Source organism: Pelobates fuscus, chromosome 1 (genome assembly GCF_036172605.1).
Source record: "Pelobates fuscus isolate aPelFus1 chromosome 1, aPelFus1.pri, whole genome shotgun sequence".
NCBI lineage: Eukaryota > Metazoa > Chordata > Amphibia > Anura > Pelobatidae > Pelobates > Pelobates fuscus.
The window spans coordinates 316,850,031-316,877,655 of NC_086317.1; the positions used below are offsets into that span (position 1 = coordinate 316,850,031).

Sequence of the window (27,625 nt, forward strand, 5' to 3'; positions counted from 1 at the left end):
AATGTTACTGGTGTAATTATAGGAACTCAAATACAAAAAGAAAAGTCCTGTGCTCACTCCCATCACTCCTCGGCGGCAGCAACGACTACAGTACACATCAGCTCCAATACATATAATTAAAAACCAAATAAAAAAAAGTTACCTGCGCTCTCTCCTTAATCCCTATATTTAAACAAATGGAGGTCGTTGAGTTACTCCAATGGCCACTGGAGGGAATGCCCCCCTGCTAACGTCAAGGCAGACCCCCCTAGACGGGTCCTACACTGACCCTTCACCTTGCTTCCTTGAGCCTCTGGCAAATATATCTCTAATGAGACAGAGAGGGGTATTTGTTCTATACACCCCTATATACTTATTAACCCTTAATAGGAAACACAATAGGGAACACATGGGATAGTAAGAGTCGGGTTGGCCCCAGATATTTGTTGAAATGAAATTTTGCAAACCTTTTTACCAAATTTAGTAATTTAAAACCAACCCAGACAATCTCAAGAAGAAATAGCTAGTCCATGTAAAATTTAATGCTGAAATACATTTCAAGATGTGGCCATATTCTGAGAAACGAATCTACATCTTAAATATTATATGTACCTATTTTTTATATGTATTACATGTATTTCATATATATGTTTGCTTTTTGGACGGAATATATAAGAAGCAAATCTGAAAGAGATTTTGTTCCCTCATTCCCTCGGCTGTGGAATGTGGGCTAAAAGTAAAATTGGGAGGTCCAATATATACAGCCAACCCTGTTATAAAAGGGAGGCCCTGCTTAATGGGTTACACTTCTCAAAAAAATCTGGTGGCTGAAAGATTAACAGTTAGAGGGGGGTTAACTGTTTATTTTTACAATGGAAATATGGCTCATTGTTTCAGAGCATCGATAGTGTCCATTAACTGGTTTTATTCAAGGCTTTATTACACAATAATGCCAGATTTAGATTGTATTTTCCCTGTTTGGAAACCAAATTTAGAAATTGCAAAATCTTTAAAAGTTTAATTAAAATAACAAAAGGTTTTGTTCACTAAACAGTTAATTGTGAAAAATGTAAGAGGGAATAGTAAAATGTCAACCAAAACAGCAAATCTAGAAATATAATTATTACTATAGAATTGTTATACATTTTTTACAGTTGAGCTATTTGGGCCTAAATCTTGCAGTTCTCTTTTCATTCATCACTATTTACTTTTAATGTTTGAGTCCTAAAACATTTTTCACAAAAGGATACATTGAGATTTTCTAACATTTTCAAGCAAACACTTGAGGATAAGGGATAAGCTACCTTTGGCACTCCAGATGTTGTGGACTTCATCTCCCCTGAAGCTTCACCATCAAACTGTCTGTAAGATAATTTTTTGAAGATGTAGTCCACAACATCTGGAGTTCCCAAGGTTGCCTACCCCTGCACTCTAGGTTATAGGTTTGATCTATCAATATATTAAGAGAAAAAAAAACTAAGTTGATCCACTGGGCATAGAACATGCATCAGATAGACTTGTGCTATTTACTCTATTCATGCACTTTTACAGACCAAGAAAATTGTTGATTTCAAATTGAATTTCAAATTTTAGACCAAAAGAGCCAAATTGGTAGCATAGCTGACTTGGAGAATTTTTCCAGTTGACATATTTTGGCCTTAAATTTGACATTAAACCTTAAAAAACCCCAGTGAGCTCTAAAGCAGTTTATGGCATTCATATTTATAGTGTAGTAATTCTACATGCTAAATACTATCATAATGACGTGTAGGAATGGATTTAGTAATGATATCTTATAGATCCTGAGCAGCTTTAGTAGCATAATATATATTTTTATATAACACCAGTTGCTTCTAAGTGACAGATACATCTTAAATAAAAAGTTACGTTGGTTATTAAAAAATGCAAATTTGCATAAAAGTTTTCCACAAATGTTAGTTAGACTGAAAGTTTAGATTATGACTGTGTTCCGAGAAATGAACAGTTTTGAATAAAACAATTTAATGATTGCTTCAATTATATAGCTCTTATCTAAGTTGGAAAGCCTTAATGTATTATTTTATTACATAGTCCAAAAAAATATTGCTGCTAATTTCCAAGGTGTGATATGATCTGTCAGCTTCTTTTTAAAGTTGCATGTATAAGAATGCGTAATAAAAAAAATATATAATATAAAATATGCCAAACTAATATGAGTATTGTATTGTATTGTAGGATACCTTTTTTTTTATTGGACTAGCAATGCATGTTAAATAATGTACTTTTTAAGATTAAGATCTTCTCACTGAATGAGAGTTTCCAGGGAGCCAGTGACTCTGTCCCCCACTGGGGTTGTGTTGCTAATGTAGAGTGTAACTCTGCATTAGTCATGCCAAGCCAGAACTGTGGTAGGTGGTAGTGATAGTCTGACAGTGCTTAGCTGAGATGAAATGCAACTCTGCAATTGCAATAGCAATCCATAAATGTGATTGTAGACAGTAATAGGCCGCCTGTCACTGGTTTGAAAATAGGTCGACATTAAACAGTGGGATGGCTCCAGGAGACTTCAGGCACAATAGCCACTTCAATAAAGTGTAGCAGGCCTTACGATATACTGATTAGGGAGACTGGAAGTGCAGTATTGTAATAGCAGAATATGGTTCTGAGAGTGAGAAATGCAGAGCTGTAGTGAGTAGCCAGAATAAGCCAGGCAAGTGACAGATTAAAGGAGCACTATAGGGTCAGGAACACAAACATGCGTTACTGACCCTATAGTGTTAAAGCCACCATCTAGCCCCCCTGGCCCACATTTGCCTCGCTAAATATAGTAACATATTACTTCTATTCAAGTCTACAGCTGCTGGCTCTGCCCCTGATCTGCCTGCTTGGCTGATATCAACCAAAGTGATTCTCTGAGCCAATTACAATGCTTTCCCATAGGATTGGCTGAGACTGTCAAATAGACAAATCAAGAGCAGAGCCAGCACAAGCCAAACACAGCTCTGGCCAATCCGCATCTCCTCATAGAGATGCATTGAATCAAGCATTTCTCTAAGGAAAGTTCAGTCTCTCCATGCAGTGGGTGGAGTCACTGAATGGCAGGATGCTCCATGAAACATCTCTAGCAGCCATCTGAGGAGTGGCCAGTGAAGATATCACTAGGCTGTAATGTAAGTACTGCATTTTCTCTGAAAACACAGTGTTTACTGCAAAAAGCCTGAAGGGTAGTTGTAGTTGTGTTGGTGACTACAGTGTCCCTTTAAGGATCAGAGATTTGCATATAATTTAAAGGAACACTCCAGCTTTCTGAAGTGCTTATGGGTGAGGACTATGCCATAATAATGACAGTTTATAAAATTGTCGATTTCTATGAGAACTCTGCATTTGTATAAATAATTCATAAAACTGAAGTGGAAAGCACTCTATACTTGAGTGTGCCTGTCTGTCCCCCTCATAACTCAGATCATACCTCAGACCAGTGTCCACAGACCTCAGATCAGAATGCTGTAAGCGAGCATGCATGCATGCATGCATGCCTGCGTGGAGGCAAACTTTCAGAGGCTTCTCAATGAGAAACCTCTGATAAGTTATTTCCCCTCTTCCGGGGAAAAAAGGCATGGCTTGCAGAGGCTTCAGTTCATAAGAAATATATATATATATATATATATATATATCAAGCTCATTTAAATATATCCCCAGTGAAAACATTCGTGAAAATGCATGCATGTGTTAATGTGGGGTATATCTATAAACAGTGATTTCCATTTATTTTTGCCCAATTTGGCAGTTGAGTGTTCCTTTTAACATGTACGTTTTTAAAGACAGAAACATCTCTACATACTTGTATGCATACAACCAGATTAAAGTGATAGTTAGTAGTGTGATAAAAAAAAAAGAACAGTACTTATAGAATGATACTAAGATAGACAGACCGATAGCAAGTTAACATGAAACAATTTCAAAATACTGTACCCAATAAAAAATAATCCATAAAAAAGTATAATTAATATAAGGCTAAGCCAAGTAGCCATTATAGAATATAATAGAAGCATTATACTAACAATCATTATTTTTATTTACCTTTTTCCTCCCCCTTATCTTCCCTTCCCATATGATCTATGTCTCTTTCTGGCTATTATTAGCATTAATTAGGTGGTCATACCCTGACCTTCAGACTTCTTTTTTTAATTGTACGCTTACATTCACTGAACACTTGATACCTTTTGTTCGAAGAATGACTATAATTTCCCTGTTTGAAGCTTTTACTGCAACATTTCTTTTCCCTTTGTTCCTTTTTCTATTCCAATGTTGCCTTTTTAACAAAAGCATTCCTTAAAAAAAAATTAAACATTGTTCATATGCTTTTGTCATCCTGAGGTATATGATTTTTACATGTAAGCACCTGTCAGCACCGTGTTCTACAAATCAACTATATACACAATGTTAAACAAACTATATATAAATATATATAAACTTGCTTTACTGACGCAAGTCCTAGTAATAATTCAAAAGAAATAACAAAGAAATAAATAATTGTTTATTGATCTAATAACCAGAAGACAAGCATTGATGCTTGATTCAGAAATACATTAAAGGGAAACTCTGGGCACACTGCAAGCACTATGATCCCTTTATCTGAATAAAGTGGTTATGGTTCCATGTGTCACCCTTTTTATCTTACCTACTAGTGTTTAATTATTTTCAAATGGCTTAACATTAAGGAAGTGTCTCCAGATGTCGGCCTGCTGCCTAACATACTGGACTTGGGCTAATTTGAAAGCATTGGTTTGAGTAGAGGAGGAATGGCAGTGATAGACTGAGAGAATCACTACCCTCCTCCACCTCACTGCTCAAACTAATGCTTCCAGATTAGCAAACGTTGCATGTGGAAAGGCAGCAGATTACTACCTGGTGTCACTTCTTCTGTGTTAAACTATATGGAAACTACTTAATATTAGAAAGTAATAAAGTATTGAGATTACATGATTATGGTGTCCAGTTTGTTCCTTAAAAATTCAAAGTATATCATATTAATGCAGATGATTACAACTGTAAATTGTGAATTCCATAGCAATAAAAATGTACTAAATATTAACCACTGGGAACTTGAGAACTGAATCTTGCTAAATTTGAGGGTTAATGATACAAACACCTCAATGGTTTTCTTATGTCATTGAGTCTTTTTCATTGTCTGCTGTAAAGATTGATTAAACACACAAATCTCATTTTCTGTCCCTCGTGATCTTAATGGCTTTGGCTGCAGTAGATCCAAAGTAGGTGACCCACAGCGCTCCAGATGCTGTGGACTACATCTCCCATAATGCCATCATATAGCATACTACCTACAGGGGCAAGTCCTTTTTTGTGACCCCAAACCAATTCCATGCACCTAACAGACTGCATTTCCTTTGCCTAGGAATTTTTTTAATAATAATAATAATAATAATAATAATAATAATAATAATAATAAACATGTGGTGTTGAATGTCTATAGGGATGTTAGTTGTGGTGTTGTGTGTTTGTAGGGATGCTGTTTGTGTGGTTGTATGTGTGGAAGGAAACAAGTTGTGGAGTTGATGTGGGGGTAAGTCTGTGAGCGTGTGTCGCAGGTGCTTTTGGTCTTGCATTTTTGTAGAAATACTGGTTGGGGTATAGTGTGTGTGTGTGGGGGGGGGGGGGGGGGGGGGGGGGGAGGCTGTTTGCAGTACACTTGCCAGCTATTGATCTACTATTTGCCATCTTTGTAAGCTGTATATTCATGTAGTGGCTATGTATTTGAATATAGGTATGTTTTTATAAGGAGTAGGAGTGTGTAAATACAGGGTTGTATTGCAAATAGCGGTTGGCATTTGAATGCAAGTATGTTTTAGTGTGTAGCATTGGCATTTGTGTGTAGTTTTGAAGTTTGAATACATGGGTATATTTGTATTTAGTGCATTTGTATTTGAATCTAGGTGTGTTTCTATATGGAGTATGTGTGCGACCTTTTTGTGTAGTGTATTTGTGTGTAATATTGGCATATGAATGCAGGGGTGTATTCTTATTTAAAACCCACAGATGCACACACATATGCACATAGATACACACTTACAGATACACACACACACACACAATGTAACATACACGCACACACATTCAAAAACACATATTAATATATAGAGAAAATATCAATTTTAGCCACCCTACTGTTTGCATACTCTTTGGGTGAACAAGGGTGGTTTTTCCTGAGGTCCATTTGGACCAGTCGGTAGCATGTGTGAGTAGGCTAAGACTGACAATTTGTATATAAAAGTAAGTAAATATAATGGTATGCTTGTGTATAGATTTTAGAGTATATTTATGTATGTGTATCTGAACAATGTGTCTTGGGGTTGAATGGAGATTGTATAGTAAGAATCTCTTTCCTGTCTTTGTCCACTAGTAGCCTTATCTACTCCATTAGCCTATATTAGGGAACCCTGATGCACCCTGATGAAGTTACTGACAAGATAGTAACACCTAACCGAAAACATGGGGGGAGGGGGGGAATTGCGCAAAACGTACCTGTAAACAGCTTGCATGTTGGCTATGTCAGAAATTGGTCACAACACAACCCAGCAGAACCTTAGAATTCCACCACAAAATATAGTGGAAGGAGAGGTTTATACCTAATTATAGTAAAAAACGTAGGGGTAGGCTCCCTTTTACTTATGCATTACCTGTTCGTGCATACTTACCAGTTCATGCACTTCCGTGGTTTGCGCGACTAAATTAGTCGAACGCTGGCTATACTTACGTTTCGTGGGTCCTTCGTGCGGTCTAAACTGCAGACCTTTGTTCGTATAAACCCTGGTAAATTTAGTTAAATTATTGTATATCGTTCATTCATACGAACAAATTATGTACATGTATACTTACCTGTTCGTTAATTTAGCGATTCGTGCAATTTTCTGTTCATCCCTCGCATACTTACCCATTTGTGCACTACTTCTATTTGTACGGAATAAGTCGAAAGGAGACTATACTTAGCATAGTGGGTCCCCCGTGCAGTCTAAACTGGTCTAAAAAATGGTCTCAAAAGACAACACAGATCCAGCAAACCAATCTTGCAAACTGAATTGGGCAAGCCCTATATTGACCCTGTAACTTTCCATAAAACCTGTACATGGGGGGTTATTGTTATACTTGAGAGACTTCGCTGAACACATATATGAGTGTTTAAAACAGTAAAACTTATCACAACGATGAAATCGCCAGTAAAAAGTGCAGTTTTTGTGTAAAAAAAATGTAAAAAACAAATATGAACGCTAACTTTGGCAAGTGTTTGTGGCTACTACAAAAGTAGGAACATACCCCATTTTGACCCCTGTAAGTTTGCAAAATCCCATTAAAAGGTTTACATTGGGGGCACTGTTGTACTCAGGAGATGTTGCTGAACACATATTTGGGTGTTCTTTGTCATTAACACATAACAGGAACTGAGAATCCATGCCCAAAGTACAATGTGAGAGAAAAATAACACAACAAAATGACTACCCAAAAGGTTGACAAAAACTGGTGGTAGAATTAGTGTGTGGCGAAACCGACCTCGCCACATGTCCTTGGAGGGGGCTGATTGCCCGCCTCTTGCCTTTGGACTATGGACCAGACTTTATGGGAATGTGATACCCCAGATAGCCATACCATGGAGCCTATTCATATAATGAAAGACTATGGGAAAGACTTTAGCTCCATGGCAATTGTACTGTGTGAGTAGGATCTGCGCGCTATTCGGTAGTTTTGTGCGTGCAGATCCCAGCTATCTGGGGATAGGTGAAATGTCTGTGTGTTATGTGTAAATGTGACTTTATGTATTTTAAAGTGTTTTATGTTGTTTTGCAACCATGTGGTTAATGGAGTCTGCCTTTAGTCCTGGGTAATTGGATTACTTCTCCACTTAACTCCAGGGCAGAAGGGAGGAAACCAGGGTGCATTGTGGGGATGTTTTTCTGCCAGCCAGAAAGGAACAAAAGATACTTTTAGTAACTTTTGAACCCCTGGTCGGATTCATGCCATTTTTTAATATGTTGTTCCCCTGAATGGATTGATTGTGGATATGTATTTTTATGTGAATGTGATGTATGGTTTTAAAGTTATGAAAGTTGTGTAAAAGTATATTTTACACTGTATGCATAATGGGATTATGTGTCACACTAAGGGGAGGGGATGTGTGGGAGGTAACATCTATGTCATTGGTTCTTTTATGCCTCCCCCTGGGTGTGGCCTGTATGTGTGAGTTGGAAATAAAAGCCAGGCGGGATGAGCCAGTCCAGAGTTCCTGTTTTACCCTCAAAGTGATGTGTCGTCTCATTATTGGGGGAAGGATTTATTGTATGCTGTTCCAGTTGACTGCTAGGAGTACAAGCCTATTCGTATGGTTCCTATTCAATGGTCTACAGCATTCATACGCTTGGGAGAATTTAAAGGTTTCTCGGATTCGGTGATTATGGTGACTGCCAGAGTGCTTGGAGTCCTCAGGAAGCACTAGGAGCATCCATTAACGGAGGTACCAAGTCGGGGTGCCAGGTGATCCGTTACATTGGTGGCAAGCGGTGGGATGGCGTCCTAGTGCGAGGTAAAGCAGCTCGGAGACACAGTACGTTTGGATTTACAAATTGAGGGCGACGCTAGTGTGCCTACAGCGTCCCTGTCTACACAAAGATTTGGGAAAATGGGGTTCGTAGACCCCTGGGCAACACACACACCTGAGGAAGAGAGTGAATTAGAATGGAGAGATAATGCCCGGAAAGAATTATGGTACGATGCCCTGGAGGAAGTCCAGTATCAACGGCAGCAGCGCCTTCCTGGTGTCGCATACCAGTTGGAGGAACAAATGGCCTGGCGGATGCCACTTCTGGGAGACCAACCTGGAGGGCAGCGGGTAAGACAACTCGAGTACCTCGTGGAAAGGGAACTGAGCCTGGACGCCTCATACCGGGCACTGTGGTGGTGCACTGTCCAGCCAGAGACGTGGAGGGCAGAGGGCATCCAGCCAGAGGGGGAGAACTACACAAGCCCTGGCCTGTTGTGGAAAGCCTTAGTGGAGGATGTCGACTTCGGCAGTCCAGCAGAGTCACGGTACTGGGCTATCTTTCATTACCGAGGTGAGATGATACAGGGCCCGAGATCTATTGGACTGGGAGAAGACCTCCGCCGTTTCGCTGCCATGGAACGAGAGCTGGAGATGGACTATGTAGAACTATTAAATTCCTGCCAGCCGCAGAGCAGGGACGCAGACCGGGAAAACTGGGTGGCAGACCCAGACCTGCTAGCCTATAGCTGGGAAAACACGGCAGAGGTACCCCCTGCTTCACTACCAGTTGCAGAAGTAGGGGACCTCATAGACTGGTCCTGGAGAGACCCACAGATGGCAGGTGGAGATGGGACCGAGGTCTCTCTACCGGCCCTACAGGGATGCTGGGCAGTCGGTCCAGATCCCCAGCGGCAGGTTACAGTTCAGAGAGAGGAGCTTGTTACACCCTCTCTCCAGCGGCAGCCTAACCCACCAAGGGGAGACCGTAAGCCCCACACCAGCGCTGAAGGAGCCGTCCTCCCTCCCCAGTGGCAGTGTGATTTGTTGGGAATTGGGAGCCCGGTCTCCATTCCCCAGCGGCAGAGTATCCAGCAGGGAATAGAGAGCCCAGCCCCCTTTCCCCCACAGCAGGACTCTGTGCTGGGAGGAGAGACAGTCGGTCTCCCTCCGCAGAGACGGGAAGTATGCATGGGAGAGGAGATTGTTACCACCTCTCCCCAGCGGCGGATCATTAATGTACAGGGAATAGAGAGCCCAGTCTCCATTCCCCAGCGGCAGAGTGTTCTAATGGGAGAGGAGCTGGTTACCACCTCTCCCCAGCGGCAGCTTAATGTACCAGGGGGAGACTGTAAGCCCCACACCTGTGCAGATGGGACCGTGGTCTCTGCATTTCCAGCACAGGGTGTAGGGACGGTCGGTCCTGCCCCCCCACAACAGGGCTGTTTAGCCAAAGGGGAGACAGTCTGTCTCCAGCAGCAGAGCTGTGTAACTAAATGGGAGACAGTCGGTCTCCAGCAGCAGAGCGGTGTAACTCAAGGGGAGACAGTCGGTCTCCCGCAGCAGAGCGGTGTATTTAAAGGGGAGACAGTCGGTCTCCAGCAACCAGGCTCCAACCAGACTACTCCCGTGGTAGTGCTGGCAACAGGACAGAGTACCGCTGGTCTCTGCCCCCTCAGCAACCTACCAAGGCAGCCTACCAGTCCCCCACACAGCCGTGGTGAGGCACCTGAACCTGGACAAGATTCTCCCTCACCCAGGTGTAGTAACTGTTTATTGTGGGTGGGCTGCTCTGCTCTTTCTGTCTTGTGGGTGGGCTGCTGGACTAACAAGGGCACTGACCGGCAGGAGGTCAAGTACCCTGTTAGTCTGAGGGGTAAAGGGGAGAAGTGTGGCGAAACCGACCTCGCCACGTGTCCTTGGAGGGGGCTGATTGCCCGCCTCTTGCCTTTGGACTATGGACCAGACTTTATGGGAATGTGATACCCCAGATAGCCATACCATGGAGCCTATTCATATAATGAAAGACTATGGGAAAGACTTTAGCTCCATGGCAATTGTACTGTGTGAGTAGGATCTGCACGCTATTCGGTAGTTTTGTGCGTGCAGATCGCAGCTATCTGGGGATAGGTGAAATGTCTGTGTGTTATGTGTAAATGTGACTTTATGTATTTTAAAGTGTTTTATGTTGTTTTGCAACCATGTGGTTAATGGAGTCTGCCTTTAGTCCTGGGTAATTGGATTACCTCTCCAATTGACTCCAGGGCAGAAGGGAGGAAACCAGGGTGCATTGTGGGGATGTTTTTCTGCCAGCCAGAAAGGAACAAAAGATACTTTTAGTAACTTTTGAACCCCTGGTCGGATTCATGCCATTTTTTAATATGTTGTTCCCCTGAATGGATTGATTGTGGATATGTATTTTTATGTGAATGTGATGTATGGTTTTAAAGTTATGAAAGTTGTGTAAAAGTATATTTTACACTGTATGCATAATGGGATTATGTGTCACACTAAGGGGAGGGGATGTGTGGGAGGTAACATCTATGTCATTGGTTCTTTTATGCCTCCCCCTGGGTGTGGCCTGTATGTGTGAGTTGGAAATAAAAGCCAGGCGGGATGAGCCAGTCCAGAGTTCCTGTTTTACCCTCAAAGTGATGTGTCGTCTCATTATTGGGGGAAGGATTTATTGTATGCTGTTCCAGTTGACTGCTAGGAGTACAAGCCTATTCGTATGGTTCCTATTCAATGGTCTACAGCATTCATATGCTTGGGAGAATTTAAAGGTTTCTCGGATTCGGTGATTATGGTGTCTACCAGAGTGCTTGGAGTCCTCAGGAAGCACTAGGAGCATCCATTAACGGAGGTACCAAGTCGGGGTGCCAGGTGATCCGTTACATAGTGCATGGAAAGTATTAACATAGTACCATTTAAAATACCCTAGGGTGTCTACTTTTCAAAAATATATGGTTTGATAGGGGTTAAATACATTGGCAGGCTTCAGGACATGGGTGCATGATGACCAGCTGTGAAAATTCCACGTTGGAAAACTGGAATGCGCACCCTCCAAATAAGGTATTTTAGCCCCCAGAGAAACTGACACACCTATACATGGGGGGTATCACTGCAATCAGGAGATATTGCTGAACACATATCGGGTTGTTCTTTGGCAGTAACCCTTAATGTTATCCGTACATGTATTCTTAAATTGCTATGTGTGTCGAACAAATCACCAATTTTAATTTTTTTTTACATTTGGCATAGATTGGTGGTAAAATGGTTGCATGAAAAGAGTCAAAACACCCCAAGTTTAATACTTTAGGTTGTGTTCTTTTAACAAATATATACATGTAAAGAGTTATTCAGGGATTCTTGACAGATATCAGTGTTAAAATGTAACGTGTTAATTTTGAAGAAAAAAGCTTTGGAAATAGCAAAGTGCTATTTGTACTTATGGCCCTATAACTAACCACAAAAAGCTAAGAACATGTTAAAATTAGGTATTTCTAAACTAAGAACAACATTTAGAAACTATTTAGCATGGGTGTTCTTTGGCAGTTGAAGATGCGTAACAGATTTTGGGGGTCAAAGTTAGAAAAAGTGTGTTTTAATAAATTGTATGAAAATAATATCTTTAGAAGGACCATTTAATGATGAGAAAAATTGTATATAATATGTGTGTGCCGTAAATTAGTAAGAGGAAAATTACAGCTAAACACAAACACCGCAGGAATGTAAAAAGAGCCCTGGTTCTTAACGGTAAGAAAATTGAAAAATTATCTGGCCACTAAGGGGTTAAATATTTTTATCATATCCCCCATATCATCTTTCCTCCAAGCTATACATGTTAAGATCCTTTAAACTTTCCTTGTACGTTTTATCCTGCAATCCATGAACCAGTTTAGTGGCCCTTCTTTGAACTCTCTGTAAAGTATCAATATCCTTCTGGAGATACAATACTCCACGTGAGGTCTCACCAGTGTTCTGTACAATGGCATGAACACTTCCCTCTTTCTACTGCTAATACCGCTCCTTATAAAACCAAGCATTCTGCTGGCTTCACCTGCTGCTCTATTACATTGTCTGTCTACCTTTAAAGGATCACTATAGGGTCAGGAACACAAACGTATTCCTGACCCTATAACACCACCATCTAGCTCCACTGGGCCCCTCATGCCTCCATAAATATAGCAAAATCTTACTGTATTAAAGCCTGAATCTGTAGATCGGCATGCTGTTTGCCTCGGAAAAACGAGCTGTCTGCTGACATCATCACAAGTGGTGGCCTGATCCAATCACAATGCTTCCACATAGGATTGGCTGAGACTGACAAGGAGGCAAATCAGGGGCAGAGCCAGCATGATTCCAACACAGCCCTGGCCAATCAGCATCTCCTTATAGAGATGAATTGAATCAATGAATCTCTATGAGGAAAGCTCAGTGTCTGCATGGAGAGGGAGGAGACACTGAATGTTTGGATGCATTTTAGGCAGTCTTGACCCAGGAAGGATCTCTAACAGATATCTGAGGAGTGGCCAGTGAAGTTATAACTAGGCTGTAATGTAAACACTGCATTTTCTCTGAAAAGACAGTGTTTACAGCAAAAAGCCTGAAGGTAATGATTCTACTCACCAGAACAAATTTAAAAAGCTGTAGTTGTTCTGGTGACTATAGTGTCCCTTTAAGTCATCTGAAATAATTACCCCTAGATCCCTTTCCTCAGAAGTTGAGGTTAGGACTCTATCAAATATTCTGTACTTTGCCCTTCATTTTTTATGTCCAAGATGCATTATCTTGCACTTATCCACATTAAATGCAAGCTTCCACAACTCTGATCATTTTTCTAGTTTACCTAAATCATTTGCCATTTGGCTTATCCCTCCTGGAACATCAACCCTGTTACATATCTTAGTATCATCAGCAAAAAGACATACCTTACCATCAAGACCTTGTACAATATCCCTAATAAAAATATTAAATAGAATGGGTCCAAGTACAGATCCCTGAGGTACCCCACTAGTGACAAGACCATGCTTCGAATATACTCCATTGACTACAACCCTCTGTTGCCTGTCACTAAGCCACTGCCTTACCCATTCATCAATATTGGATACCAAACTTTAAGTTTACAATTTATTGATAAGCCTTCTATGTGCAACAGTGTCAAAAGCCTTACTGATATCTAGGTAAGCAATGTCTACTGCACCACCCTGATCTATTATTTTAGTTACCCAATCAAAAAAAAATCAATAAGATGAGTTTGGCATGATCTCCCTGAAGTAAACATATGTTGTCTCTGATCTTGAAATCCATGTGATTTTAGATATTCAACAATCCTATTCTTTAACATGGTTTCCATTACTTTCCCCACTACTGGAGTAAGCCGTACTGGCCTGAAGTTGCCCGACTCCTCCCTACTCCTCCCTACTACCTTTCTTGTGAATGGGCACAATATTTGCTAACTTCCAATCTTCTGGGACTACTCCTGTTAATAATGATTAGTTAAATAAATCTGTTGATGGTTTTGCTACCACTAAGCTTTTTAATTAAGTTTGGGTGTATTCCATCAGGTCCCATTGACTTATTTGTCTTTACTTTTGACAGTGGAAATAGAACCTCTTCTTCTCTAAACTCACATGTAACAAATGACTCATTTGTCCTTTCCTTCATTTTCATCTGTAAATACTGAACAAACATATATTAATTGAGGCAGTTAGCTAGACATTTATCCTCTTCTATATACCTTCCTTCTTTTGTTTTTAATCTAACTAATCCTTGCTTTACTTTCCTTTTCTCATGTATGTATCTAAAACGTGTTTTGTCCCCTTTTTTTTACTGACTGTGCTATTTTCTCTTTTGTGTGTGATTTAAAAGCTCTTATAACTTGCTTAGTCTCTTTCTGCATAATCTTTTTCACTCTGGTTTTTTTATAATTACTAAATGCTAACTTTTAGTTTTTTACTATTTTGGCCACATCTGCAGAGTACCACAGTGGTTTCTTAAATGTTTTGCTTTTACTGTCAAGCCTAATGCAATTTTCTATTGACTTCAGCAGTGCAACTTTTAAATAATCCCATTTCTCTGTGACTCCATTTAAACTGCTGCAGTCTGATAATGAATCAGTTACACATATTCTAATTTTAGAAAAGTCAGTTTTTCTCATGTCGAAAACTTTTTGTTTTTGTGTGGTGTGACTCAGTCACTGTTCTTATATTAAACCACACTGACTGATTACCACTGGATCCTAAACTTTCACCTACAGTAATATCTGATACCAAATCTCCATTTGTTAGCACTAATTCTAGTATGGCCTCTTTATGAGTTGGCTCCTCAACAACTTTTTTTTTAGAGACAATCCCAGTAGGGAGTTTAGAATATGTGTTTATATGAGTTTAGCAGCTATTTTGGTTTTCCAGTTCACATCAGGGAGATTAAAGTCACCCAACTTAACTCAACTTTTTTTTTAACACACTTGCTACAGGCACCTTCTGTCCTTGATTTGGGGGGCAATTGGATTTATTTTTTATCACCCTTTTGCGCCCCCATCCTAGATTAAATACTGTAATTGTTACACACAGTGAGATAGGGTATTTACCGCCAGAGACGTCCTTTTCCCTTAGTCAGAGCAGCGCTGCAGTATTCCTCCATAGACCTCCAAGCCAACCTGTAATTCCCAATAGCCGTAAAGCTCTTAAAAGCACTAGTAGTGATAGCTGTATAGCAGTTCCCCATTCAATCATGAGACCAAACTACGTGTTGAAGGTTAAGCAGGACTCAATTTTAATGGTGCCACAGCTGGCCTTATATGCAAGTCCCCATGCAAGGGAACACAACCCCTGGACCTTGTGGGGAACAGGATGACAAATGTTCCAATGATAATGCAGTGCAGTAGGTGACACTCCCACACATTACACACAATCCCTCCCCTCAGCCTGCGAGATAATTGAGTCAAGTCCTGTATGTAACTCAATTATCTCCAGGCGGAAAAACTCATATTTTTATAAAGTATGAAAAGTACCCCAATATACGACATATCCCCCCGACACATCCCCAGATAGCCCTGATTTGGGTGACCAACATATCCAAAAATCAACCAGATCAGAGCAGGGGTTCAGGAATTTTATGGAAGTCCCATTTTGACCGACCGCACGCATGGTTTCATGCCCAAAACAGTTCCAGAGAATTAGGCTGTGAGGTCGGTCTATTTCAAACAGTCAAAATACTTTTTGAATTTCCGAACATAATGGTTTATGAACATAGTCAGTGTGTTCCTTGTTTGTGGGCTTCTCCCTGTACGAAAAGCCGAAGTTCCATGGAAGGTAACACTACTACACTCAGTGCCGGAGCCTGTCTCCACAACACCACTACACTCAGTGAGTGAGCCTGTCTCCACAACACCACTACACTCAGTGCCTCAACCTGTCTCCACAACACCACTACTTGCGGTGCCTGAGCCTGTCTCCACAACACCACTACATTCGGTGCCTGAGCTTGTCTCCATAACACCATTGCACTCAGTGCCTGAGCCTGTCTACATAACACCATTACACTCTGAAAGTGCTGAAAATTAAGTATGTAGAGCAAAAGACTGTGCAATATGCCTTTTATCCACAACTCTAAGTCTACCAGATCCTACAGTAATCCATCTGCCATTCCTAGTATGTCTCTGCAGCAGTGGCTTTGCAACAGTTCCAGCCTGAGTTTGTTCACCAGATGATAATTTACAAATCTCAGACTTCAAAAATACAATCTTCTGCCGCAATATAGAGAACTGTCTACAAATTAGACAGCATCCAAATCTCCAAAAAGTGGAACATGAAACAAATGCATAACATCTATTACACTGAACTAATTCTGCCATTTTAATGAGGTAAGTAATTTAAATCAAACAAATCTTAACTTTTTTATTGTTGTGCTTCTGTATACCTCCGCTTACCTCCATTTTTTTGCAGAATATCTCCAATCACACACTTTGAAGCAGCACTTTGCTAGTTTGGGGCTGCAGCCCACAACCACCTTGTCAGCCCTTCCCAGCAAACAATTACCTCCAGTCCCCTGCTGGCCTTTTCAATAAAAGTATAAAAAGTATCAGTAACTCACTGGTTTGATGAAGAGAATTTGTGTTCTCTTTTTACTATTTTTATTCAATTTGTATATATTTTATTTTGTACTTCATTCAATTCTTAAATAATAATGTATAAAACAGAATGTGTCAAATCCAAACAGGAGTGGCCTAACTAAGCATTCTTTGTCCATGGGCATGGTACACTAAGAGTTAATACTTGCTGAAAATGGATATAAAAAGTGTTGTTTTAAATGTGACATATACCTCAACACTTGCTGTCATTCTAAAATGCTTCCTTAGGACACTGGTTTTGTGTCAAAATCAATGGCATCCTGACTGAAACAAGTATAAACCCATTTTAGTTGTCCAAAAATAATTGTTGTAAAGATTGATATTACCCAAGTGATGATAACACCAGAATATATCGTAAAATTGAACTTGTAGTCTAAATTTTAGAACTATGCTGCTTCTTACTACTGTCAGAGGAATGTGGTACAAGATTGAGCATCTACATGCCTCCCTCCTGCCATCATGCATATTGTGTATATCTGACATCCATGACCTTTTAATGGCAAACAGAACCTCACCACAGGTTTTTGGAGGAGCCTGCTTGCCAGCCTCCTGCCCCAGGACTATAGCCCTCTGCAATAGACCTGGCTAAAATACTTTGCAAGTGGGATTATATGGTTCGGTTCCCGAACAGCCGCACGAACCAGAGACCACCCCAGAGCTTGTTAAACCCTATTAACACTTAGTAACAATTATAACTGCAGTGTTCTAAATGTCTGTTTGGGTGGCTGCTCTTCGCATGATGACCACAAGATGGTGGTCATCTTGTTCGCATGAACGCAGGCAGCGGTGTTTGGTCGTCGAGTTCCTGGAACTAAAATCGGACACAGAAACTCCCGAAAACCGCTGGACCTACATCGGTGGAATCATTTGTCTAGATGAGGGGGGAACAAGCTCCAGAGTAAGAACATTGACTATGTTCGGTACTTTGTTCGGTTTTTAAACTGCCGAACTAGACCGACTGCAAGCCCTGATTCTCTGGAACTGTTTTGGGCATGGGACCATGCGTGCGGTCAGTCAAATTATGACTTCCAGGAAATTCCTGAACCCCTGAACCGGTCTGGGTGATTTTAGGATATGTTGGTCAGCCGGATCAAGGCTATCAGGGGATGTAACTTTTGTGGGGGGTTTGTGTGTTTAAAGGTATTTTGGGGGTTTTGTAAAAATGCATGTTTTCTGTGCCTGGAGATAATTGAGTTTAATACAGTGCTTGATTCAATTATCTCCCAGGCACAGAGGAGGGATTATCTTGTTTTATGTGGGAGTGTCCTGGACCTGAGAGCCAATGTAATCGTGTATGTTTTTACTGTAGTCTACTCTCAGGTCCAGGGGGGAGTGCACCTTGCATGGAGACATGCATATAAGGCCGGTTAGTGGCTACCAATAAATAAGTTCCTGCTTACCCTCAACATAGAGTCTCATCTCATGTGTGAGGGGGAACGGCTGTTTCACTCTGGGGATTGCTATATCACTATACTCCTGGGATTATAATCACTTGCTCTTTTAAGAGCATATTGCCACACTCTCTTGGAGGAGAGTTCTACCCACTGGAAGCTGGATCCTGGTCTTGGGTCCAGGGTAGGTGGAGGACAGCGAGACCCCATACAAGCGGTAACGCTGGAAGTGAGGACAACAGTGCTGATGGTGTCTGGTTCGGTGCTTGTGGTACTGAGTAAGCACTAGGAAGCAGCGATTGGCGTAGGCACCCAGTCAGGGTGCCAGGTGGTCCGCCACACTTTTCAAACCCTATTTTCTATGAAACACCTGACTTAGTGCATCTACATTATGGGACATCTATTCTATTCGGCAATTTTTATTAAAATCAAAATCACAGGCTCTAAACATAAAAGACTTTGCAAAGCCTTCCCTATCACCCGCAGATAATCATCAATCATTCTAGCTACAAGAATGGGTTAATCTGTATGATTTCATATTCCAGAACATAGAAGGAACACACAAGACACCTAAAGCACTTTAGCTTGCTAAAAAGCTTTATATGTGGAGAGTGTCTCCTCTTTTTGTCATTTTGAAAAAAAGCAGATTTCAATAGAAATTGACACTTAGAAATTCACCTGGTTACGCCCCTTTGGGTTTCAATCATTCAACAGGTCCTTTTACTTCCTGGTTTGGTAAGCTTATTTACATTGAACTCAAGAGGCATCAATTGCTCAGGGTACCTGCCTTGTAAAGACTTCTCATTGAGCTGCATTGGGAAGTCTGTGAATGGACAGCCACAAAAAAGTCTGGGCAGGGTTAGAAGGGGAGGGTTTGCAAAGACAAGAGAACTGCAGGTTTTCCAAGCTGTTTTTAGATATACTTCCAATAACAAAAGCATAATTAAATGAATGCAAGTTTTCATTTGGAGTATATCTACTAAATAGTTATTTTTATTTATTTTGCATTTGTATAGTGTCCCTTTAAATCACTTCCTTTGATACATATATTGAAGAAATAAGATTTCCATCCATGACTAAAAGTTAAGGAATAAGAAGAATGAGAAATAGACTAAAGTATTATAAGGATACTAGTCAGCAAAAGCTTTTGATTTAGGGACAAATCCCTATTGCCCACTCTATTTGCGTAATAAGCAGTACCAAATAAGCATAGTGAAACTACGCCATTAATAATAAGTGTACACAGTATAACATTTTATTGGCGACATTTGGACAATTTATTAAAGTGTCATGATATAAAATATGGAGCAAAGTGAAAGTGGGACAATCACAGTAGAAACCAGTAGTATCACCAGAAGCATTCTATTGGCGATCACTCCATAACTTTGCACAACATTTTAGAATGCAACGCTTTGATCAATATCTCCCAATGTATATTGCAATTGCAGGAATGTAGTGCAATATATAAGACATAACAACAATGAGATCTAATATTTATTTTCAATATCAAAATCAATCACTATGCATTTTTTAGTTTAATCTATCATGACAAAGAATCATTAAAGTACGCATGGATTAACTGCCATTCTAATTTGTTTATCATTCATAATACTGTCAATTAATCAGTCACAAAATGGGGCAGTGGTGTTGGGCTCCAGAGCACCCAACATCTTGGTTTAACCTTTGCATAATGTTTTAACCAGAGGCTTAACTAGAAACCACTGGGCCCTGGTGCAAAAATTGCCTTGGGACCCCTCTTCCCCTCATGTGTCTCATCCTCTTCCCATCCCCTCCATTTGTTTCATTCCCCCTGAGCCTCAGCCCCTCCATGTGTCTCATTTGCCCCTCAGTCCCTCCATATGTTCCATCCCCCCAGTCTGTCCACAGTGATAAGCCCGGTCACAACTGTGACCTCTGTGACCATGGTAGTTATGCCCGTGGGTTTCATCTCTGAAGGTAAGACAGCACCCAGACACTACTGCACCCATAACAACATAAATGTGCCTAAAAGGGCTATCCAGAGCTTGCTGAAGTGCTTTATGTATAAAGAGTGTGTATTCTCTTTTTTTCATTTTGCACAAAGTACAGATTTCAATAGAGATTGGCACTTTTATCTATGTTACACCTCCCTGGCTGTCAAGTTAGACAACTGATCCTGTTACTGCCTTGCGAAGTCTTCTCATTGAGCTGCATTGAGGAGTCTGTGATTGAACAACCACAGAAAGTCTGGGCTGGGGAAGAAAAGAAGGAATTGGGAAAAAAAGACAAATGCAACATTTGTAAATCGGTTTTGAGATATATCCCACATGAAAATGCATAATTAAATGTATGCATGTTTTTATTGAGTGTATATCTACTAAACAGTGTTTGTTAGTTTGTTTTTTGTATCTGGGCAATGGAAATAAAATTAAAAGAAAATATTACATTGCATCCTCTCCGACTCATATTAGCGTCATATTCAATTTGCTTTGCTTAGTATACTGTGTCATTAAAGATGCATTTTATCCTTACATGTATTATGAATACACTGCATAATTGTGCAATATTAAGACAAACATACCAGAATTAAATTTGTATGTTTTAATATATGTTAGAAAACCAAAACATCATTATTTTGTACTAAAAAGAAAAACCATTGAATGCATGTTTATGTATTGTGTCAAACATAAAAATGGCTACTAACCTTACTGGACCACCCAAAAAAATAAAAATTCAATAGAGTCAACACTCACCAGTCTTCACAAAACGTTTACAAACTTTAATTTAATATACTGCACAATACCCCAGAATAGTTTAATGTTTAGAGATAGTGTAGTGTTTCGTGTTTAGTTATAATGTAGTGAAAGTGTTAATGTCTAGTGCAGTTTGTCATGTTTATACAGAGGTTTATATGTAGTATATTATTTTAAGAGGAGAATTTTACTATAAGGACAACACTTGAACACACACATGCTTGAGATTAGTGGTAATTGCTGGCCCAGCCAATGACTATTTCAGTTGCTGTCATTAAAATGTCAACAGTTGCTACTTGGAAGTTAATTTCTTACCAATATTCATAGAAAGATGAGTTGAGTTAGTTTCACATGAAAGAACCATAATTTTATTGATCTGTTTATTCAAATTTATATTTTATAAAATCACTTTGATAGCTTGTCTATGAGTAGAAAATATATTTCAATCTGTACATGCACAGAAATGTCTCAACAATTTTATATGCAGCATAAATCCTTGGGGAACATTGACGGATATGAATGACACTTGTAAATTCCCTTGGCTCATGCTGTTATCTTGGTCTTAAAAGCGATCTGTTACATGAAATAAACGTTATTCTACAGTAATGCTAATGTGAGCTCTGGGAACCAATGTTAAAAAATGCTGTTGGCTTTATCGTAAAAGAAATAGGATATATAATTTTCTATAAATACATGATATATATATATATATAGATCATTCCAATGTACTACAAAATGTCAAAACTTTCTCAAATTGATATTAACCAAATAGCTGTTTAACACATTTACAGACAGAAGCACAATTAATAATACTTATTACTTAATACTTAATAAATAACATCATGGTGATACCACATACAATACATTCCTGGTTACGTTTAACATCAGATATGTTAATCAGATGAAACATTTGTAGTTGTTTATTTTGCTAATCAATAGCTTTCTCTTATAGGTGTTACAACAGTCCTTACCATGACAACACTAAGTATCAGTGCTCGGAACTCGCTTCCGAAAGTTGCTTATGCTACAGCAATGGACTGGTTTATCGCCGTTTGCTATGCCTTTGTCTTTTCTGCACTGATCGAGTTTGCAACTGTAAACTATTTTACAAAACGAAGCTGGGCCTGGGATGGAAAAAAAGCATTGGAAGCAGCCAAGATAAAGGTAGAGTGTTAATTTAGTTTTCCCTTTTGCATGGACAAAAACATAATAAATAATTTCTGTGGCTGACTTGATAAATAAAGAATAGATCAGAGTTGGATATCCTGCTGTCTTTCCCTTCATCCTTGTCTTTCTCTTTCCAATTTAGTCGCATAGTTCCTTTTGGCATTTCCTTTTCATCTATTATAACCCTTATTTTTGTATACATCATAACTCGCGATGTGCCTTACTTTGCAATTACAATTTCAACTTGCTTTACAACTTACAAATTACAGCTTGCTTTACAGCATGCGATTATGTGACACACAGCTTAACATAATGATCTGTACATGATGTTAAGGTGTTCTTTTAAAGCAGAGATTCTGCATCAGGAGCTGGGCCAGTAGCTAAAAGAATGGGCATTGGACAGAGAAACATAATCTTGCTTAACCAAATCCACTCAGGGCCCTACATAGATTCACAAATATAATATTCATGTCTATAGAGATTACAAAGGATAACATATTAATAATATGGCAATAGCTATGTACCTTATTATACTATGAGTATGACCATAAAATAAAATAAAATAAAATAACCAGACCTACATAAAGAACATGCTGGCTCCCATTTACTAACAGTGCAATTAAAGTTCATTTTACAAAAATAACACATGTAACCCATAATAATAATAGTAATTATAAAAGAGGGGCAACATGATAAATAAGACACATGTCCCCAGCTTTTTTTTTGCTTTCCTATGGACTGTTTGAATGTGCGTGCAGCTCTTGCCGCGCATGTGCATTCGGCTCCACTCGGGAGCTGACGTCGGCGGGGGAGAAGAGGTCACCCCTTAAAACCCATTCAGCCACTTACCTTTCTCCAGTGTCGGGCTCCCTCGGCGCTGGTGACCTCTCCCTGCCGACGTTAGATCCGAATGCGCATGCGCGGCAATTACTCAATGCTCAATGCTTTCCTATGGACGTCCAGTGTCTTCTCACGGTGAGTTTTACAGTGAGAATTGCGGAAGCGCCTCTAGCGGCTGTCAGTGAGACAGCCACTAGAGGCTGGATTAACCCTCAGTGAAACATATGTTTTTCAGCTGCAGGGTTAAAACTAGAGGGACCTGGCACCCATACCACTTTATTGAGCTGATCCTTAGAAATAGCATAGGAAAGGGATTTGGGTTCAAAAGATGTAGCGGCTAGGGCAGAGGTTTTGTAGAAGGGGGCCAGGGCAGGGGTTTTGTATAAATGCGCCATTTTTGTAGAAGACCAGTGCTTTTGTAGAAAGGGGCTGGTGAGAAACTTCTAGAAAACTCCTCCCCTGCCCCTTTCTACAAAGCCCCTGGTCTCGCCCCTTCTAGAAAACCCCTGCCCTTCGCCCTTCATATAAACACCCTGCACACTGATCACATAAATTTAATACACTCCCTACACATAAAAACCCTGCACCCCGATCACATAAATTTAATACACTCCCTACACATAAAAACCCTGCACACCCCCTTAATTAAAAAAAAAAAACCTGCACACCCCCTTAAAAAAAAAAAACCTGCACAACCCCCCTTAATTAAAAAAAATCCTGCACACCCCTTAATAAAAACCCTGCACACCCCCTTAATAAAAAAACAAAAACTTGCACAACCCCCTAACAAAAAACATGCACACCCCCCTTAAAAAAACCCTGCACACCCCCTTAATAAAAAACAAAAATCTGCAGTGCACATCCTCCCTTAATAAATAAAATACTGCAACCCCCTTAATAAAAAAAAACCTGCACCCCCCCTTTAATTAAACATACCCCCTCTAAATAAACCTCCCCGTGTTGCACCCCCTTTAATTAATCCACACCCCCATTTAATTAATCCACCCCCTCTTTAATTAAACCACACCCCTCTTTAATTAATCCACAACCTCTCTTTAATTAATCCACCCCCTCTAATTAATCCACCCCCCTCTAATCCACCCCCCTCTAATTAAACCACCCCCTCTAATTAATCCACCCCCTTTAATTAAGCCACCCCCTCTAATTAATCCACCCCCCTCTAATTAATCCACCCTCCCTCTAATTAATCCACCCCCCTTAATTAATCCACTCCCCCTATAATTAATCCACCCCCTATAATTAATCCACCCCCTTTAATTAATCCACCCCCTCTAATTAATCCACCCTCCCTCTAATTAATCCACCCCCCCCCCTTTAATTAATTCAGCCCCAGACATGAAATAACTACTTTCTACTTACATTTTGATGATGCCTTGCTTGTCCGCCGAGTCCGACCACTGGGTGCCTCACCGCCCGGAAATGGATCCTTCTGCTGAAGATCCGTGAAGGCGGACTGACGGCACTGCGCACGTCGTCATCACGTTGCGCGATGCCGCGGCCCGCAACGCTCCTCCCCCTCCTCCTCATAGAAGAAGGAAGTCCCGCCGGGCCACAAAGGTGCTGCGGCTGTGCGCAGCGTAATGATGGGGGGGTGACACATGACACTGGAAGTCATGACACCCCCCTAGTCAGTGGCACCCGGGGTGGGCCGTCCCCCCCACTCCACCCCCTTAGTACGCCACTGCAGACACACACACACACATACACAGCAATATTTTTTCAATTTAGCCTCTTTTGTATAAATGTTTTAATTTCATAGTTAATTCCCCAAAAATCCTAGTTTAGTGATTAAACTTGTAGTTTTGAACAACATATGTATACAGAAAATTAAAAAAAAATATATTTTTCATTTCCCCCCAACCTTTTCATAATCAGCATATATTCAAAATATTTATGTATACATAGGGGTATAAAAAGAAAGTGATATATTTTCTTTAAAAATAATATATTATATATGTAAGAGCGCTAAATAATGACTGGAAAAGTACCGAACTTACTCTAGCTTTAGAGTAAAACATAGCCTTAGTTTTAAAAGGTTAAGCTGCTTACCTGTCCAAACACTTTCAAATATTACTTCGACTTAGCTTTTGAAAGTACCACTACAGATGTTTTAATAATTTGCTATTTATTTATTCATCACACAGAAAAAAGAACAAGAATCTTTAGGAAGAAAACCTATCAATACTTATGGAGGTGGGAGAATATCTTACACTGCAAATATCTCCAAGGATCTAACTCCCTCTGTGATTGCAAATGCATCCTCCATTCATATGAAAGTAGTTGACGATAAGAGCACCGAAAACAAGAAAACGTATAACAGCGTCAGTAAAATTGACAAAATGTCACGGATTGTTTTTCCAGTCATGTTTGGAACATTTAACTTGGTCTATTGGGCTACATATTTAAACAGAGAGCCAGTTATCAAAGGAGCCGCTGCTGCATCCAAATCATCTCCAGTATTGCCAATACATATCTGACCACTATAATTGGGACTGACATATCAGTGAACACAATACTTGCAGAAAACATCATTTGAATGTGCAATATATATCTTTTTTTCTTTTTGCATGGTTAGTCATTATAATTGCCTACATTTCGTCATTTGAATGGTTAACCTAGTATTTCAAGGAAAACTTTCTTACTGCACCAAAAATTAATCAACTGTATTTTTTCACATCTTTTTTATAATTAATGCATTCAGACATTACATTTTTGCCTTTCAACAGTGTTAACTTTTTATATTTCATTTAAGACTTTACCTTGGTTTGGTTTTCACTTGAACACATGTTTAATCATTTTGCTGTGCGCGCTGTATTTTTAAATATTATAACAATGTGTTTCGATGCAAAGAAGAAGTAGGATAGGTTGTGAGTACATAGAAAGCAGCTGCATGTGAATATGATGCAGAATATACCTAGAAATATATTTATGCACTTACCGTATAAATTCGCTTTTTAGGAAAGACAAGAAATTATTATAATGTTGATCTATATGCACTGCCTTCTTAACCTTTAAATATCTGAATGTTATCATACTACAAATCAGGCGAACTGTATACATTGTTTTGCAAAATTGTGTTAATTTCTCAGAATTAAGAGAACCAGTTGTTTTAATGTCAAAAATACTCTGAATGATGTTGAATGAAGGGCCCTCTGGCACTTGAAGGGTTAAATGTACTACTGAGTGCTCAAAGCAAATTTTTGCAGTTCACAAAATCTACGCCATTTGCAGTTAATGTATCTAGACTAATTTGCTTCTTACAAATTTTCATTAAGTATTTCCATTTGTAGCTTATGTACATGTTATATTGGTATGTGTTTACTGCTTTTAAGTTTTCTCATTAACTATGTAGCAATAGTGATGTAAATTCCAGGAATATAATATAAATATGTACAATTTAGATCCTAAATGGGGCCTGGCTAGATGCACAACCCTGAAATCATCAGGATTTAGAAAAACATTGTGCTGTTATTACATTCTGCTTGTACCAAGTACTGAAGTCAATGAATCTTTCGTTCGTGTTAGTAAATAGGACGGATAATCCACAAGTGTGTTCTATTTACAGAACATGTGGAGAAATCAATTATTGGTTTTAAAGTCTTTGAAACTTAAAAAAAGTGGTGAGTTGACAGTTAAGGAGTGCCTTGTAAGCTTTCAATGTACAATATTTTATTACAAGAATTGCTTCACTTGGTTGTGTGACAAACTAGGGTACTGATGGATGAGGCTTTGAACTAACAGTTGCAATCGACTATTTCCCATGATATATAAGAATTGAGAAAGTCATGGGAAATATACTACCAACAGCGGAAATGCCAAAGTTTAGCCATAACAAACTTAGCAGTATCTTCCAAATGCTGGAACCTCTGAGCAGAGGTTCATTCAGGAAGATGGCTGTCTGTCATATTGTGTGTCAGCATATTTGTCTGTGGCATTTAAATGCATGTTACAACACTTATAGGTATATATTCTTGACTTTAATTAGAGATGTCCCTAAGACGATAATGAGATCAGCTGACATTTTGACTGTATCTGTTACATGGTTATTTGCAGCCATATTGATTTTTGATTAATGCTATTCAAAAAATAATGATACTTAGACAAAATTATATATTCCACATTGTTGTCAAATAAGCATAAATCTTCAGTACAAACTCTGCATTTTTATCATTGAAATATCACCATAAACAACAAAAGAAGCTGTTTTTTCCATGAAATTAAATTTTAACTTATACAGGAATTATTTTCTGTATGTTGATTGTCAAGAGAAGTCACGCCAGGTTTCCTGTATTATTTGTATATATGGTTATTTTTCTTTCCATTTTTAACTTACATTTAAATAGGTAAAATATAAATAGCAGAATAAGCAAGATGATGTGCAAAAAGTGCCTAAAATGGCTTTATGAAAGAATATTTAAGATATAAAATGTTTTAGAAATGTTTATAGGGGAAAAAATGATTTTATGACAAAGCCATGAGCTGTTCTCCTTGGTATTCCAAAAAGGGACACAGCTATATCAGCAGAGGTTGCTGCTTACATGTGCCAATTTTGGTTCCTTTGTAAAAAAATATCTTAGAACACCCTTTAGAAGAAAATGCCAGTTCAAGGTCAGAGGCAGAGCCACCAATCAGGTGACCGGATATGACCCCAAAAAACATCAAAGCCATGGAGATCATGGGCCACAATGGAGTTTTCATTGTATCATTAATGTATAAAATCCCAAACTAGCCCAAAATTCTGTATATTAGGTGTTATTCCTATATCTTCTCTTGTGTTTTTGACTTATTTGAAATAGTTGCTGTTACATTTATAACATTTCTTATATGTATTTTA

General features: G+C 39.4%; 1 protein-coding gene across 1 annotated transcript in view; it reads left to right on the top strand.

Annotated features, from left to right (window-relative positions):
• GABRA5 (gamma-aminobutyric acid type A receptor subunit alpha5) overlaps nucleotides 1-25,507 on the top strand; it is a 190,749-nt gene extending 165,242 nt beyond the window's left edge. Inside the window, exons 9-10 of the mRNA XM_063459194.1 lie at nucleotides 21,716-21,927; nucleotides 24,936-25,507. Of these exons, the coding sequence (XP_063315264.1) occupies nucleotides 21,716-21,927; nucleotides 24,936-25,268 (545 nt within the window). The 3' untranslated portion in view covers nucleotides 25,269-25,507. The remainder of the gene's footprint in view (nucleotides 1-21,715; nucleotides 21,928-24,935) is intronic.
• Nucleotides 25,508-27,625: the final 2,118 nt, after the last annotated feature.